At 37.5% G+C, this 18,605-nt stretch overlaps 1 protein-coding gene and 1 non-coding gene across 2 annotated transcripts in view; both read right to left on the reverse strand.

The window, feature by feature from the left end:
- Nucleotides 1–18,605, reverse strand: part of COG5 (component of oligomeric golgi complex 5) — a 262,931-nt gene that overhangs the window by 25,611 nt on the left and 218,715 nt on the right. Inside the window, exons 16-18 of the mRNA XM_049783180.1 lie at nucleotides 16,545–16,607; nucleotides 8,436–8,539; nucleotides 2,272–2,509 (exon numbers count right to left, since the gene is read on the reverse strand). Coding sequence (XP_049639137.1) covers nucleotides 2,272–2,509; nucleotides 8,436–8,539; nucleotides 16,545–16,607 — 405 coding nt within the window. The remainder of the gene's footprint in view (nucleotides 1–2,271; nucleotides 2,510–8,435; nucleotides 8,540–16,544; nucleotides 16,608–18,605) is intronic.
- LOC125997049 (U6 spliceosomal RNA) lies at nucleotides 7,394–7,500 on the reverse strand. The gene has a single exon (XR_007491623.1). It is a non-coding gene; the product is annotated as a U6 spliceosomal RNA (small nuclear RNA).

The raw sequence follows: 18,605 nt of genomic DNA on the forward strand, positions 1-18,605 counted from the left end.
GGGGAGGGAGCTAGGCTTTAGAAAAGATAAGAGAAAAAGAAAAACAAAATTAGGCAAGAAAGTGAAAAAGAAGAGCAGAGATCCATCTAAGGATAGCATACAGTGTTTTATTTTTCTTTACAAATCAGAGCAGGTCTTGTACAACCTGGTTTCTTTTGTCTATCATTTCAATAAGCAGCTGGTAATCCCAGGAAGAGATAAGTCAAGACACTATACAATTTTCTCTACAGATATTTGTCTGCATTAACAAAATTCAGGTACCTGTGAATGAAGGTCATAAAAATGGGGCTGGTAAAAAGACTCACATTAATGGGAACTGAATTTCTATTTTCATGCTGAGGCTACTCAAGGCCTATTTTCCCAGAGGAAGATGCTCTACTATGGGTTATTGGCCTCAGGTAAAATCGGGATTTAAAATAATTACTGGTATGGGGCTGGAGAGATAACACATCGGTAGGGTGTCTGCCTTGCAAGCAGTCGACTTAGGACCAATGATGGTTTAAATCCCAGCATCCCATGTGGTCCCCCTTGCCTGCCTGGAGAGATTTCTGAGCACAGAGCCAGGAATAACCCCTGAGTGCTGCCGGGTGTGGCCCAAAACCCAAAAATAAATCAAATAAAATATAATAACTACTGGTAATTCTAAACCTGTTAATGAACCAAGAATCTAGTTCCTGAAACAGGAGACTATTCTGTCCCCTCTCTCAAATACTTGGCATGACCAGCCACCATGTCCTTTCCTCAGTGCAGAAACATGAAATAAGCATCACACATGAATGCACTCATAGTAGTAAGTGGGGACATTAAAAGTTGTCTATCGGAGTCGGAGAGATAGCATGGAGGTAAGGCGTTTGTTTGCCTTGCATGCAGAAGGACAGTGTTTTGAATCTCATTATCCCATATGATCTCTGGTGCCTGCCAGAGGCAATTTCTGAGCATAGAGCCAGGAGTAATTCCTGAGCTCTGCCGAGTGTGACCCAAAAACCAAAAAAAAAAAAAAAAAAAAAAAAAAAAAAGTTGTCTATCTTTATAATCAGGAAGAACCTGGCAAACCACTATGAAATATTTATCTGAATAACTCTTTAAATTACTAAAGCTAACAGCCTTCAAAAGGCTTAAAAAATAAAATTTTAAGTAAGTTTTTACTTAATTCAATCATCGGCTTCCATATCTTGTAATAAAAGTGTATGTTTGAGGTTCTGGTTTTGCCTCTGACACAAGCAAAGGCTTTGAAAAGTTTGTCAAGAGGACAAAAAAGAAACAACTGGCTCAAGATCTGTCATTTAAAAGTCCTTTTGCTTCATTCACATCAGGTAGCATGGAAGGATTTCAAACTTCTAGTCGTATATAAAACAGACACACTCTACTGAAGGGAGGCCAAATAAACAGACTCCAGAGCTTCCTGGTCCACTTTGCATCTAAATGAAGTGGAAATACAGCTTTGAGATATTTAGCCACTGGGAGAGTACAGATATATGGGCTTTCTTTTTGTTTGTGGATTTGGGCAACACCTGACAGTGTTCAAGGTTTAGTCCCAGCTCTGTGCTCAGGAATCACACCTGACTAGGCTCAAGACACTAGATGATGTACCAGGAATTGAACCCATGTATAGGGAATTGAACCTCATATAAGGCAAGCAACTCATCTGCTGTACTCCCTCTAACCCCAGGATTTCTTTCTTTTCACATGAAAATAGACAAACACCTTTGTACTGTCCGAAAGATAAAATATTGTGCCTATAGTATCCAAGTAAGATTATTAATGAGCTATGTTTATCAGTGCTGAAAAGTAAAATAGTGAGGAAATACCCTTATTATGTATGAGTGGGAAATGTTGCTTGAACTGTAGAATGAGCTATTTCACTTTATCCTTAACTTATCAAAGATGAGTGATGCTTCCTTTTTTTTTTTTTTTTTCTTGCTTTTCTGGTTTTTGGGCCACACCTGGTGATGCTCAGTTAGTTGGTTAGTCCTGACCCTGTGTACATGGGTCATCCCTGGCTGTGCTTAGGGAAAATGAGGATCAAACCCAGGTCTGCGGCAAACACCCTATCTAATGTGCTATCATTCTAGCCAGTATTTAAGAGTGATACTTATTAAATACAAAGAAGTATATTTTTGATATAAGATATTTATAAACTGCTTTAATTAGTTTTCTATAATTTAGTTTTATCTATACTTAAATCTATGAACTATTATATACCTATTCATTTATTTAATAATAATAATAAAGTGGAAACGTTTTCCTCTATGTAGTTATGCTTCAATTTACCTGTGCGAAATCAGCAGCAAGTCGCATTTTTCCATTTTCACCAAGAGGTCTTATGAAACTGGCATGGCGAATAAACAGTTCAATTGCTCTTTGAGCAATAGTTTCAGTGTTGTCAAAGACAAAATCCAAGCATTCAAAGTGCTTAAAATAATCACTCATAACTCTGGCAATAAAACCTTGAAGCTCCTTCATGTACAGAGAACAAGGAATATCAGGCTTTCCTAAGCCTGATACTGATCTGCAAAGGAAGGGGAAGAAAAGGCCAACAGCTAAGGCACAAAAGACACATATCAGATTTTGCTTACCACCCCCACTGTCTATTATTTTAATTCTAAGCAACTATTCCCCTTCATGGTAGAAAAGGCATCATTCATTTTATCAGAGTTCAAGAGCATAAAACGTTTCAATTATACTCCAAAGACTTTTTTTAAAGCGCAAGAAAGACTTTGAAGGAATCTCAAAATGTATTTACCTAAAGATTAAGAATAAAACAGACAACCATCCATCTTACATAGTCCTCTCATGTATTCTGATCTCTCAAGGCCTTTGCCAGTGTTAACAATTGTCAATCCATTTATATGGTTAACATAATTTAGTGAATAAGTTAATAATAGATCCTGAAATAACATATTATATTTTGCAATGGCAAAAAGAAAAAGAAAAAAAGAAAAAGGCTGCCTTCCCAAACTCTTGGCAGCGATATCTCTACTCTTGAGCTATTTAATAAGGAGAATTCTGACTGTGAAAGAGGTTATGTAACTATACACATGGTATGCAATTGTTTCCTCCAAATGATGAGGTTTGGAAAGGCTTTAATTTGAATCAACAAATGATGCCAGATGATGCTCCACGAAATACTATTTATAATTCATAAATGTTTACAATGCTTTTTAAAGCATAATACAAGAATGTGAAATATTTATAGGAAAGAAGAGCTATATCAAAATTGGAAATCACCTGATATGAATTAGCAAATCAATGAGATCACTAGCTACATACTGCTTGGTCTTTTCAAAAAAAAAAAAAAAAAAGAAGAAGAAAAGCATTTCCATATTTTGAGAATGACGTAGAGAAACTGGCAGTCATCTAAAGAAGAACAGATGAGTCAAAAAATGCCTACAGCAAGAGTATGAGGTGAACTTAATTATTTTCAAATACAGCTATAGTTATTATATGTAGGATGTTATCCCTGGGTCTTCCATTTATAGAAATGGTTAGAAATAGAGAAAGTAGGCTAATGTTCTTTAGCTGTGAGAAAGACTGTCCTGTGGCAAAGCTGTTGGGTTGGGGGCAGTATGGTGGATGTTGTTATGCACAGAATCAGTGAATGATTCTACGTACAGGGACAGTCTTAAAAAGTGAAGGGCATCGATATGAGGGATTTGGTCTGTCAGTCAGTACACCACATAATTTAGTTTTATTCACTTTTTTTTTTTTTTTTTGGTTTTTGGGCCACACCCAGCAGTGCTCAGGGGTTACTCCTGGCTGTCTGCTCAGAAATAGCTCCTGGCAGGCACGGGGGACCATATGGGACTCCGGGATTTGAACCAACCACCTTTGGTCCTGGATTGGCTGCTTGCAAGGCAAACACCGCTGTGCTATCTCTTCGGGCCCCAGTTTTATTCACTTTTTACAGATAATAAAAGCTATGTTGCCCTCTGCTCTAATCCAAAAATGTACCCATTATATTTTTTTAATGCTTAATCAAAGACACTGTTGTTATCTTGGTACTATTAGGAAGAATTGTTTCAAGAATTTTAATCTGTCTAAAAATTTTTTTTGAGGATTAGAAAATAACACATTAAAACAGGTTATATAGGACCCGGAGAGATAGCACAGCAGCGTTTGCCTTGCAAGCAGCCGATTTAGGACCAAAGGTGGTTGGTTTGAATCCCGGTGTCCCATATGGTCCCCCGTGCCTGCCAGGAGCTATTTCTGAGCAGATAGCCAGGAGTCACCCCTGAGCACCGCCGGGTGTGGCCCAAAAACCAAAACCAAACCAAAACAAAACAAAAAAACAGGTTATATAAGCACGTCTCACTATAACACAAATAAAATGACCTTTTAAGGAAAATTTCCAAAGACAATTCAGAACACAAACTGGAAAGGCTTGATTTAAATTTACTAGGCTATAAATACTACACAGTCCTAGTATTTACTAGATAGGTAATTGCTAAAGCTTAGATTTCCTAAGTTATGTCAAAGCTTTTAGTAAGAACTCTTAACTGACAAAATACAATCATAAATTGTGCAGAAATTTTACTCTGAAGGAGGGGCCACAACCGACAGTGCTTGGGAGACTATGTGATGCCAGGGATGAAACCGGGGGCTTTTACATGCAATGAATCTACTCCAGTTCTTTCAGTTCTCTTCCAATCCCAAGAGTCTTTACAATGAATGTATGCACAAAGGAAATGAGAATAGAATTAAACACATACCTACACCCCTGAGCAGATGTTCACTTTCCCAACAAAATTCTGAGCTGTATTTGTGTTCTCTCTAATCCCAGTAAAGACTAATTCCTCACTTTCTGGATCAAGAGTTTCCCTAACGGGGCCAGAGCGATAGCACAGCATGTAGGGCATTTTCCTTGCCTGTGGCCGACCAAGGTTTGATTCCCAGAATCCCATATGGGCCTCTGAGCCTGCCAGGAGTGATTTCTTTGTGTTTTTTTTTTTGTTTGTTTGTTTGTTTTGTTTTTGGGCCACACCTGGTGACTCTCAGTGGTTATTCCTGGCTATGCGCTCAGAAATCGCTCCTGGCTTGGGGGACCAGGTGGGATGCCAGGGGATCGAATCTGTCAGTCCTAGGTCAGCCTCATGCAAGGCAAACACCTTACAGCTGCACCACCACTCTGGCCCTGCCAGGAGTGATTTCTGAGTCAGAGCCAGGAGTAATCCCTGAGCACTACCAGGTGTGGTCTCCCAAAAAAAGTTTATTTCCTTCCCCATGCAAAGCTGAAACTGGACACAAGTAATTTTATATTACATATAAAATCAACCAATGTACAATGTCAATCAGATACTTATATATCTAAATTGTCCATTCTGTCCTATACCTTATTATGTAATTTTCTTTTTTCATCTTGAATAAAAGATTCATTCCGTCCCTATCTAAGAGAAAACTCCTTTGGGGGAGAAATGACATAAAAATGAAATGTATTATTGACTCTTTGTAAGTGTTAAAGTAGCAATGAAGTACAAAGCAATAATATTGGAAGTATAAGGCAATAATATGAAAACTGTTGTAAATGTTACTGCAATACAAATGGGGGGGAAGGTTTCTACTGGTAGAATTTATATTCTAAAATTAAAGAATGCAGGGCCGGAGCAGTGGCACAGCAGTAGGATGTTTGCCTCGCAAGCCGCTGACCCAGGTCGAACCTTGGTTCGATCCCCGATGTCCTGTATAGTCCCCCAAGTTGGGAGCGATTTCTGATCGCAGAGCCAGGAGTAACCCCTGAGTATCACTGGGTGTGGCCCCAAAACAAACAAACAAAAAACAACAACAACAAAAAAAACCCAAAACACCACACACTGAAGAATCCAATTTATTCTTTGCTAATGTATATACACAAATGTTGATTTATGACAGTATATACATAAAATATTATGCAATACTATTTCAACAAAAAATGATTTTAAAATAATATTTAGAATCCTCAGAAAGTAGCTGGGATGTATGTTTTTCAAAAAGTAGGAAATGCCTTTAAATATATAATATAAGGTGGTACCAATATATTCCTTTAACTAAAATATGTGTATGGGCTTGAAAGGCAGGTTTTTCCACTGTTAGTTCTCTCCTGAGGAACTATAAAACAGAGTACTAATTTTTACTTTACCATATCACCATTATTATTTTTAGTTTCAGAAAAGCCATACTTATATGAAGTGACATGAAAGAATTCCTAAAATCAAGGTCCTAGAGAGTGGGAAAATAATAGTGATGTGGCAGGACATAAAGCAGTAGTGCTTCCCACTTGGAGATGGGCTCCTAGTGATGAACCTCATCCAGTGGAACTTCAGTGGCTGCTGTGTGTACAGAGAGCTGAAACAAAGCCATTGAGGCCATTTGGGAGTAACATTTAAGGACAGTGGCAGCTAGCTGAAATACTTCATGCTTATGAAAATCTATAGTTAAAATAACCAATCTGGCTGACTTAATACTTAAAATAGTAAATAAACAGATCTGGGAGGAAGCAATTTTAAATATCCACTATGTTCTTATATTATGGGCATCAGTTCAGATTCTTCAATGCAATACTGAAATAATAGACCTCTCTTAAAAATTGAGCCTACAAAAATTACCTCTTTAGGTCAACTGGGATATTACCTTTCTTTTCTGTTTGTTTGTTTTGTTTTTTTTTTGGCCACACTCGGCGGTGCTCAGGGGTTACTCCTGGCTGTCTGCTCAGAAATAGCTCCTGGCAGGCACGGGGGACCATATGGGACACCAGGACTCGAACCAACCACCTTTGGTCCTGGATCGGCTGTTTGCAAGGCAAACGCTGCTGTGCCATCTCTCTGGGCCCTTTTTTTCCGTTTTTTAAGATTCATATCATTCCATTTATTGGTGACCAAATGTCTTATATTCCTATCTCCAAATTTTATATAACAATTTTTCTCCAAAACAGAATTCACTTTTCTATATAATTTATATTTTGTCCATAAAATTCAAATATATATAAAATTTCTCATATCATTATTAGTAATGCACTGGCCATTTCCCATTGAAAAGTTATTCTATAGACAAAAAATAGTAAATAAGTGTGTCTTATTTGAAAAAATTTTATTTTTCAAATAAAATAAAAATAAATAAATGAAACGTTGGTAATATAATCACACAATTTTTCTAGTAGCTAGAAAATTAAGTAAAGTCCAAATTCTCTTAAACATAAATATAAAAAGAAGGGCTACTCAAAATTAATTCAACCTACAACTAACTCTGAAATAGGCACATAAAGTATAAATCTACATATTAATACTAAAATATTTGGTTCTAGTTATGTGTTTTTACAGGTATTTTTTTAGGCTACTCATTAGCTGTGTTTGGGGGTTGGTCTCAGCACCTTACCCAATGTACTACCTCTCTGGCTCCATTATGCTCCATTTAAAAAAATTAAAAAAAAATGGAACGCTTCACAAATTTGCGTGTCATCCTTGTGCAGGGGCCATACTAATCTTCTCTGTATCGTTCCAATTTTAGTGTATGTGCTACCTAAGTGAACACCACTTAAAAATATTTTAATACACAGATTAGGTGTATCATGATTCTTTTTCTCAAAATACATAATATAGCTTAATGTAAAATAAATCCCACACATTGTGAAATCACTGCACACGTGTATTTCCACCCCCACACAGATGGGTCTAATTCGTAGTGAAAAATTAATAAACCAAGCCAGTCGGAAAAGAATCATGGAGTCAGTTTGCTTCTCACCTAGTGCTATCTCTGAATGTGCCAAAGCCAGACTCCCTTCCTCTATTCTCCCAGACCAAATTCAACCAGGCAGAGCAGGGTAAAGTTATCTAGGTGGGCTTTTACATATCAAAGAAAGAAGTTTAAAGGAAGGAGGAGGTGGGGGACACCTTTGTTTTGGGTTAATAGCTGGGTGTCACCTTACAACTTATATATTATTCTATATCATATATAGTATATAATATCATAATGTTATGGCTAGGTATTATGACTAGAGTAGACTATATAAAAGTTATGAGAAGGCTAAATTGTTATTTGAGGGGTCATATAGAAGCTAGCCCTCAAAGGCAGAACAGAATTCAGACTAAAAATTTGTCAGAAGCAGGACATATTTTACAAGGAAACTGTGACTGGAATAGAGGCTGAAGTAGAGAGTATTTGTAAAAAGTTAAGGAAAAAATAAGATTAGAAAGAGAATATGATTCAGCTACTAAATTTCCTAAAGTGTCAAGATGAATCCCATAATCTTTAATGAATTCAATGGTTCAATGATGAGAGAAATAAAAACAAGGTTGGAAAATTTTTTAATTCACTAATGGCACTCACAGCGGATTAAGTAGGATAACAGTGGAGGTCAACTCTGAGACAAGAGAAAAAAAACTTTAGATGATAAAAGACTTAGGGAGGAATGGTTGGAAAATAAATTCAATAAACGTTAGGGGAAAATCTCGATCATAACTTATTACCCAGAAAAGTCTTCTTGATGCATGGTGATGATTATGGCCTCAATAGCATCTCCCACAGATGTCAGTAAAGGCTGCACTGCATTTCCCATAAGATCATGTATTGTCTGGAAAGAGAAAAAGGAAGCAGAGGCAAAAATCAAAGAACATAAAGAAATCGAATATGTGACATTTTAACTAATATAGTTTCATATGATATGAAGTCCAGAGAGTGTAGCCATAACTCAATAGCAATCATCTTCTCTCTCCACTGTCAGGAATGATTTTCAAAGCCTAAAATGTGGTGCTTGTGCATTCAAAAACTGCGCCTCTCCCAGTCTTCTCAGTTTAAAAAAGTTTCATCGCCACATTTACTGCCTTTATTGCCTTGCAAAGGAGATGAGAGGAGCACCACTTATGAAGCAACGGTCAAATAAACAAATTAGGCAAGAGCACAACGTAAGTCAGTGAAAATGAATGTTACCTGCTTTGAGCTAGACTGAATATAATAAATATACTGGTGATCCTTACAGAAGTACAAAATGGAAAATTCATAAATTAGGCTTCTGTTTAGAAATAGCGGCAAGTCTCAACTAGAACCAATTCTGCTTCCCATAAATTATTTCACAGGATTGATGAATAAAGAGGTAGGAGAGGGGAGAGGACAGACATGCCTCTAAAGTTTATAATACATGACCAAAATGTCTTTGGTGCTAAGGTTAAGAACTGTTCAATAGGGGCCGGAGAGATAGCATGGAGGTAAGGCATTTGCCTTTCATGCAGGAGGTCATCGGTTCAAATCCCAGCGTCCCATATGGTCCCCCATGCCTGCCAGGAGCAATTTCTGAGCCTGGAGCTAGGAATAACCCCTGAGCACTGCTGGGTGTGACACAAAAACAACAACAACAACAACAACAACAAAAAAACAAAAAAAAAAACTGTTCAATAGTGAAGTATTAATTATTGGTTAGGTAATATAAAATTCTAGGCCTTCATTATGAGTTTTTAGGTGTTGGATGGAGTTCAGTAAATACTGATATATTTATTGATGGAGCCAGTAAATGTTGAAAATCTAAAATCTAAATATACTTATTATGTCTCAATGATGATTACACATATTAAGAAAGAATGGCTTACCTCATATAAGTGATTGAATGCAATGAGAAAGAGTTAAAAAGGAGCCCTATTCATTAAGTTCTCAAATGTCATCTCCAGCTCTTTTTTTCTGTTCATTTGTTTTTTGTTTTTAGTCTACACCTGGCAGTGTTCAGGGGTTATTCCTGGCTCTGCACTCAGAGATCATTCCTAGCAGTTGTCAGGTGACCATACAGAGTGCCAGGGATCAAAGCCAGGTTAATCATGTGCAAGACTAGCACCTTACCCATTGTACAATAGCTTTAGTCCCATCATCTCCAGCACATACTTAATCTTGAATAAAACTACACTGTATAGATAAGGTGCAAGAAAGAGATAAATGAGAGAGGAGAGAAAGGGGAGGAGAAAGCAAAGAGGAGAAAAAAGAAAAAGGTAAGGGTTCGGGAAGGGATTTGGCATATTAAAAGCAGAGATAGCACAGCGGCGTTTGCCTATCCAGGACCAAAGGTGGTTGGTTCGAGTCCGGGTGTCCCATATGGTCCCTCGTGCCTGCCAGGAGCTATTTCTGAGCAGACAGTCAGGAGTAACCCCTGAGCACCGCCGGGTGTGGCCCAAAAACCAAAAAAAAAAAAAAAAAAAAAAAGCAGAGACCTAAGAAAGTGAGTGCATTTTGGTTAATGGCAAAGAACCAACTAGAGTGTGAGGTACCTGCCTATTATATAAATTGAGAGACACAACAGATGTATTCAGTGTAGACTAGGGCTATGAAGTTGGAAAATTTCCCAAAGTACATTGGAAGCAAAAAAAATTAAAGACTTGAATTTAAGGGAAATAAAGTTGGATATCAGACTGGACAAATAAAGTCTAAATCCAGAAAAGCAGCATAACAGCACAGATTCAAAAAAGTGAGGACCTGGACCAAATAAAAAATCAGTAAGACTAAAGAGACATGTTGAAGATGGTTTGAAAGGAGAACAGTAAAGTTTGATGATTGGATCGAAGAAGTTTAACCATAATAGAAGAAGATGTAATAGTAAAATTCGATTTTATTTACTTCATAGCATGGTGCTTTTATTAACTGAATAGCTTATGCAAAAGCATTAGATTTTGGGGCCAGGTAGAGAAAATAAGTTCAGTTTTAGAAATGAACTTGAAGGATAAATGAGGAATCCATATATGAGGGTTCATATAATATAGGAATATAGGAATCTATTAGTAAATTATACATTCTTTAACTTTGTTTTTGTCTGATCATTTTATTTAATAACAAATGAATATCTTAATAACTCATTTGGTATGTATATTAGTAACAAGAGAGCTTGACCAAATAGATCATCAGTCCATACAAGCAGTGGTAGTCTGAGAGAGGGATAGCATTTTTGAACACTCAGTTTGAACTGACTAATTGGTTTACATTAAAATGTCCCCAGTGTAATGATATGTGTTCTTGCTTACACAAGAAGTAGGTCTTTTAAGAATTTCAGAGAGATGGGCCCGGAGAGATAGCACAGCGGCGTTTGCCTTGCAAGCAGCCGATCCAGGACCAAAGGTAGTTGGTTTGAGTCCTGGTGTCCCATATGGTCCCCCGTGCCTGCCAGGAGCTATTTCTGAGCAGACAGTCAGGAGTAACCCCTGAGCACCGCCGGGTGTGGCCCAAAAACCAAAAACCAAAAAAAAAAGAATTTCACAGAGGAGTATACTTAAATACCAAATTTATATTTAGGCAAAGCAATGCTCTAGTAGAAATGCAATGTATTATTTGGAAAAAAATTTACAATAAATGGGGCGTCTGAAAATGTTTGTAATATCACATACTTATTTTTAAAATGTTGAAATGCCATTGTTAATAACAATATTAAAGTCAATGTTTTAGTTGCTGCAGTGCTACACTAATTCCTCCAGCAGGGTGTCAAGAGCCTGCTACCATTGTCCCTACCTCTCTAATTTCCTGCTTAGCAATTTTTATTTAACATTGCAATTTCTGACACATTTTACTAGATTTGGTAGTATTTGTTCTTAATAAGGTAAATAAAGCCAAAATAGTCAATGAGAGGCCAGAAGGTGGACTACAGTGCTTATAAGGCCAAGGTGCCAGAAGTATTAAGGTAAATAAGGCCAAAATAGTCAATGAGAGGCCAGAGGGTAGACTATAGTATTTATAAGGCCACGGTGCCAGATATATATAGCACAGTGTGCACTTGCCTATTGTGCGCACAGCCAACAATGGTTCAGATGACTGTAGTGCTTAAGTTTCCCAAACATTACCAGGAGTGATCCCTAAGGGCAGAGTGAGGAGTAAGCCTTGAGCACTGTTTTAAAGGTAGAAATCACTAAAGCAATCAGAAAACATTACATTAGGATAAAAAGCCCAACATGCCCAAAACTTAGAAATGTACAAATTTTTAATGGGAGGCATTTCAGAAATTCTCAGCCAAACTGGCTTGGGATACAAAGCCAGGATCCAAGGATATGGAGCTGCTCAGGTTGGCAGTTCAGGGGATTAACAGGCCAACCCAGTGTTGCTCAGGGGCCTCCAGGGTCATACCCAGGGATGCTTGGGAGCCATGTGGTGCCTGGGATTGAACCAGGACTGGCCAAATACTAAGCAAATGCCTTAATCCCTGTCCTTTAACAGATTTACTGCTTTAAACGTTTATATTTATTTTAAAACATTTTCTTAGTTGTTTGAGGGGCCCCAGCCTATGGTGTTAAGAGTAGGGAGATCTAGGGCCTGGAGAGATAGCACAGCGGCGTTTGCCTTGCAAGCAGCTGATCCAGGACCAACGGTGGTTGGTTCGAATTCCAGTGTCCCATATGGTCCCCTGTGCCTGCCAGGAGCTATTTCTGAGCAGACAGCCAGGAGTAACCCCTGAGCACCGCCGGTGTGACCCAAAAACTTATAAAAAAAAAAAAAAGAGTAGGGAGATCTAAAATCAGGCATATAGTATCAAAAACATGTTTTAAAATTTTCAAGTAAAAGCAATTCATGGATATACCACAGCTAATTGCACTGAAGGCCCTTGGGAAGTTCCCAGCCCTGGTGACTACACACACAAATATATATTACCCTACAACTGCAGCTACGCCAAAGGGCCAGCTCCACCGCCTTTCCACTCACCTCTGCAGACTCCTAAGCTCCCAAAACTCAAGGTATGTCGGTCATGGTTGACATTTCCTGGGACTTTTGAAACCAGACTGGGTCCCCTCGGCTCCCCTCGCATCGCCTCCCCTCCCCTCCCCTCCCACTTTGCGCCTCTGTACTTCCAGAAGTCCCAGGAGCCATATCTATAATCCAGAACCTATTGCTATGTCTGCCCAGGGCCAGTGCCATAGATTTATCTAACTTAAAGGAGGCAACTACGTCAAGAAAACTCATGGTTACATTGGTCTTGCAGCTGATCACACTAGGTCCCCTGGGAGAGGTTGCCACTGCTACTACAGTAAGAGCTCATGAACTCAGCTCCACAGATCCTCAAAGTCCTGGACCACGAGGCATGCAACACCTCCATAATTTTAATAGTGCCTTCTCATTAGGAATACACCAAAGATGTGAAATTATCATAGAAGTCACATAAGCTCAACAAACAAAACGAACAACAAAATGCTCAGATTCGTAAACCATTTAGCAAACCATCAGACACTGACATAACGCCAACTGCAAGATGTGACAATTTTCACAAACTTTCTTTCAATGAAGCTTTTTAAAAATAATTCTATTGTAAATTTGTAATAAGCAATATTAAGTGAATTAGTCATATATGCTATAGGGTAGGGTTGGGGCGGTTGGAAAACTAGGGACAATGGTGAAGAGAATATTACACTGGTGGTGGTACTGGATTGGTGTTGGAATACTGAATGCCAGAAATAACGATATCACGAGCAACTAATAAGCCACAGTATTTAAAATAAAATTATTTTTAAAAAAGATTTCAAGTATAAGCAAAAAATGAAAAAGAAAATAGAAATTAATGAAATAAAATAAAGACAAAATTTGGGGGGAAATCAGTGGAACTGATTATTCCCTGTACTGATTAAGGAGAGAAAAAGGGACACAAATGATTCAATATTTTATAATGATTTGTTTTGTAATAAATCAGTATTTTATAAATTAAGAGCAGGAGCAGAAAGACAGTATAATGGATAAGGCACTTGCCCTGCATGTGGTAAATCTGGGCTCAGTCTCTAGTACCACTTACAATGCCCTGAGCACATAAACTAGGAGTAAGCCCTAAGAACTGCCAGGTGTGGCTCAAAAACCAAAAGAAGAAGACTGACAAGGAAGTCTCAAGACATTAAAAAAAAGTAAGAATATTATGCACTCTATTTTGACACACTGATAACTTTTGTTTGTTTATTTTGGGGCCACATCCAGCAATGCTCAGGGGTTACTTCCTAGCTCTGCAGTCAGAAATTGCTCCTGGCAGGCTTGGATAAATCATATGGAGTGCTGGGGATCGAAATGGATGGGGCCAATGTGCAAGGCAAATGCCCTAACTGCTGTTCTATTGCTCCAACCCAGACATAATGATGATTTAAGATTAGAAGATAAATATTATGAAAGTCAGTAAGCACTAAAGCTCACTTTAGATGAGAAAAAGTACATTTAACAGATCTTTAAGTATTAAACAAATCTATATTTATATAATAACCTTCCTATACAGCAAACTACAGACCCAGATACCTTCACCAATAAATTCTGTTATTCATTTAAGAAGAAAACAATACAAACTGTATAGCAACCCTTTTAGCAAACAGAAGAGGAGCAAACATACTAAACATAACTAGTAAGATCAGAATTCACTTTATACCAAAACTAAAAAAAGACAATACTAGGAAACTACACCTCCAGCTAAAAAGAAGGAATATATAAAAAGGGTAATATATCATGAACAAGGTCAGTTTGATATCTGAAAATAAATTCCTATAAAATATTTTACTAAAAGAACAAAGGTAAGTTATGTGATCATGTCAACAGCTGAAAGGCTATGTTTCTATAGACAAAATGTATAGACAAAGCATGCTTTAATTTTAAAAGTCTGAGAAAATTAGGAATAGAAGAAAATTTGGTTAATCTGACAGTGACCACACTGGTCACTAGTCATACTGGTGGGGGGATTGGTGCTAGAACATCAAATGCCTGAAACAGCTGTAATATAAACATATTAGTAAATCACAGTGCTTAAATAAACAATATTGCAAGCCACAGAGTCTAAAAGCAGAGAGAGAGAGAGAGAGAGAGAGAGAGAGAGAGAGAGAGAGAGAGAGAGAGACAGAGACAGAGACAGAGACAGAGACAGAGACAGACAGACAAAGACAGAGTTAGAGAAGAAAAATGCCTGCCCTAAAGGCAGACAGGGCAGAGGGCAGGAGGGAGAGGGGAAAGGAAACTGAGACATTTGTAGCAGGAAATATGCACTGGTGAAGTGTTGGAAATTATATGACTGAAACTCAATCATGAAAAAACTTTGTAACTGTATCTCATGTTGATTCAATTAAGGCATTTATTTATAATAATAAAATGAAATAGTAAAATCCTGCATAATTCTCCTGTCAGGAACAAGTCACCTAGGGCTGGAGTGGTAGCACAGCAGTAAGGCTTTTGCCTTGCACTCGGCTGACCCAGGATGGACGCGGGTTTAATTCCTGGCATCCCATATGATCCCCTGAGTCAGGAGCAATTTTTGAGTGCAGAGCCAGGAGTAATCCCTGAGCAACACAGGGTGTGGCCCAAAAAACAAAAACAAAAACCAAAAAAGAAAATAAGTCACGAAGTCCACTCTGACCAGTTGTATTCAACACTGTAGTAGAAGTCTGAGTCAGGAAAATAAAGCATCAAAACGAAGACATAAAAACCAGTTAGAAAAATAATAAAAAACTTGTTTATACATATATGATATATGTGAATATATTTTTAAATGTTCATGATTACATAGTAGATCATAAAGTACTATATATATTTTTTTATTATTATTTTTTTTTGCTTTTTGGGTCATACCCAGTGATGCTCAGGGGTTACTCCTGGCTATGTGCTCAGAAATTGCTCCTGGCTTGGAGGACCATATGGGACACCGGGGGATCGAACTGTGGTCCATCCTATGTTAGCAAGGCAAACACCCTACCGCCTGCGCTGCCACTCCGGCACCTATTTTTCTTTTTTTCTTTTTTTAATAAATATTTGCTTGTTACATGCTGTCAAATAAATATGCTTTGACTTTACATATTTACTTAGAAAATTTTTTGTTTTTAATTTTGGGCACACCTGGCAGTTCTTAGGGCTTACGCCTAGTGCTGCACTCAGGAATTACTCCTGGTGGGGCTCAGGAAAACATATAGGGTTTCTGGATCAAACCCAGATTGGATGGATACAAAGTAAGTTCCCTACCTACCATACTATTATTCCAACCCCTCAATTTCATACCATTACATTTTTTCTAGACGTTACTAGTATTAAGAAGTGGAATTTTTTGTTAATACTAAATATCAAAACTGGAAACATACTCTGATTTTACAATACAGACCTATACATATTAAGGTAGTTTACCAACACTGGCACTATCAGTATTTTTGCAACTTTGGCATTACCAGTATAATTCATTACTGTGCGGTGCTGGCCTACACAGTATAGTTCTTTAACAGTAATACTGGTAACAGATATGAGTAGCAACTGCTCCCTTTCATGACAAAAAAATTTTCCTGGTGTTGTCAAACATCCCTTAGGGAACAAAATAACTGCATGGAGAATGCTGTTCTGCTCGTAAGTATCAGGTTGTAGTGCCCAAAGACAGAGACTCTTAGTTCTGTGTATACACCACTTTATGTGGAACATAATTTGTAGGTACCAGCAGGGTCTATTTTAAATTCTAGAAACCATAAACACACATGTGTCCTCTCTCTTCAGGCTAATTACCAAAATGCTACTTTTAGTATACCTCGAGGATTTTAAATTATTTTTTAAATATGACAACTCCTACTTAGCCAAACAAATTATTTTTAAAACCCACTTTCATTGGTAGAGCCAAAAATTAAAACTTTTTTTACCTTTAGGGCTGAAATTATAGTTTGTTCAGCTGCTGGTGGGAAAGAGCTCTGACTGGAAATCACCTAGAACAAAGTTTTGACCCAGTTAGAATTTTACATAAGTCATTTATTTTTATAAACACTTTTTTCAATCATAACACAAAAAAGTTGATGTTATACTCCACATATAAATTATCATTACTTAATTTAGAGTAATATACGTGTCTCAAAAAATATCATGAGCATCTGGTAAGATAGATAAAAAATATACCTTATATTTACAGCACAAAAACTTTGAATAATCAAGAAAGCAAAATTCAAATGTCTTAATTTATTTCATTCTAAATAAAAATAAACATTCACTTTTATTTAAGCTGACCAAATTTCTTTATCTTTAAAATACTAATGTCAGGCATTTTCCTCCTTTATAAATTTTTAAAAATCAATACAATCATTATGAAAAAGTATCTCTAACGACACTGAAACTAGGTCAAACAATATGATCTTATGTTGCTTTTAGCAATTTAATTTTTTCACTTTTGATGGTGATGCTCAGGGGTTAATCCTGACTCAGCACTCAGGAACTGAATTATTACTGGAAGCGCTTGGGGACCATATGGAATGTTGAGGCTTGAACTTGGGGAGGTTACAAGCAGGTCAAGCACCATCCTGGCTGTACTATCCTCTGCCTTTATTTATATATCTTTGTCTGTAATATACTCATCTGAAATGTACTTGCTGATAAGATTTAAAATGTATTTTGTCCAAAATGTGAATTATAAACCTTAGGAAAACTTAGTAAGAGCAATTGTTACAAATTTTAAGTAAATAAATAATAGTCACTAATGATTACTCTAGAATACAATCTAGCATCTTTTTTCTTTTTTGGGGGTGGTCACACCTAGAAGCTCTCAGGAGTTACTCCTGGCTTTATGCTCAGAAATCGCTCCTGGCAGGCTCAGGGGACCATATGGGATGCCAGGATTCGAACCACCATCCTTCTGAATGCAAGGCAAATGCCCTACCATCATGCTATCTCTCCAGCCCCAATCTAGCATCTTAAAGCTCTTAGTAGAAATCAGTCTTTTAGAACGCCATCAAACCTTTAGCTTCTTTTAGGCCTTCTGAATATTTATCTTACTACCGATTGTATTTTACATTAATTATTCTGAAAATGACTTATAAAGAGTAAAGCAAAATGATACAATAGTCAAAGAGAGGGTAAAAAGTTTGCTGTCCTGGTCCCCTGAGCCTGCCAGGAGCAATTTCTGAGCATAAAGCCAGGAGTAACCCCTGAGTGCTGCCGGGTGTGACCCAAAAAACAAAAAAAATCCACCACCAAAAACAAAGTTTTCTATCCTGATACTTATGGATGCAGGTAATCACAGGTAGATCTTGGAAGGAAAATGTTTAATCATTTTTAAAAACTGCATTAATAGTACAATTACAGAAAGAATATATACTTTCTACTTGCAAGTAAACATCAGTGATTATTTAATAAAATTCACTTTGCAGGGACAAGAGACATAGTACGTGGATAGTTTGGTTGCCTTGCAAGCAGCACTGACTTGGGTTCAATCCCGGCACCACATTTGCTCTAGGAGTGCTTCCTGAATTACACAGCCAGGAGTAAGCCTGTGCACTGACAAATGAGGCTCCAAAACACACACCCACACAAAAAAATTTCTAAAATTGATGTAACACAGCTCCCCTCACTTTTCTGTAGAGAGCTACCACCTTTTTGACATGTTAAGGAGGTTTAAAAATTTTTCTATCATTAGCTTCATTAAAATTTTCTACTACCCACAGTGATACCATATAATATTTTTAATAGGTTTAGTTTGTTCACTAGATTAGGTTCTAACTACAAAATTTTATGAGCTATACTCATGGTTAAAAAATGTAAGCAATGGGGTTGGAGATAGCCTGGAGGTAAGGCGTCTGCCTTCCATGCAGAAGGATGGTGGTTCAAATCCTGGCATCCCATATGGTCCCCTGTGCCTGCCAGGGAGACGATTTCTGAGTGAAGAGTCAGGAGTAACCCCTGAGCGATGCCAAGTGTGACCCAAAAACCAAAAACCA

This window comes from Suncus etruscus, chromosome 1, assembly GCF_024139225.1.
Source record: "Suncus etruscus isolate mSunEtr1 chromosome 1, mSunEtr1.pri.cur, whole genome shotgun sequence".
NCBI classification, from domain to species: Eukaryota; Metazoa; Chordata; class Mammalia; order Eulipotyphla; family Soricidae; genus Suncus; species Suncus etruscus.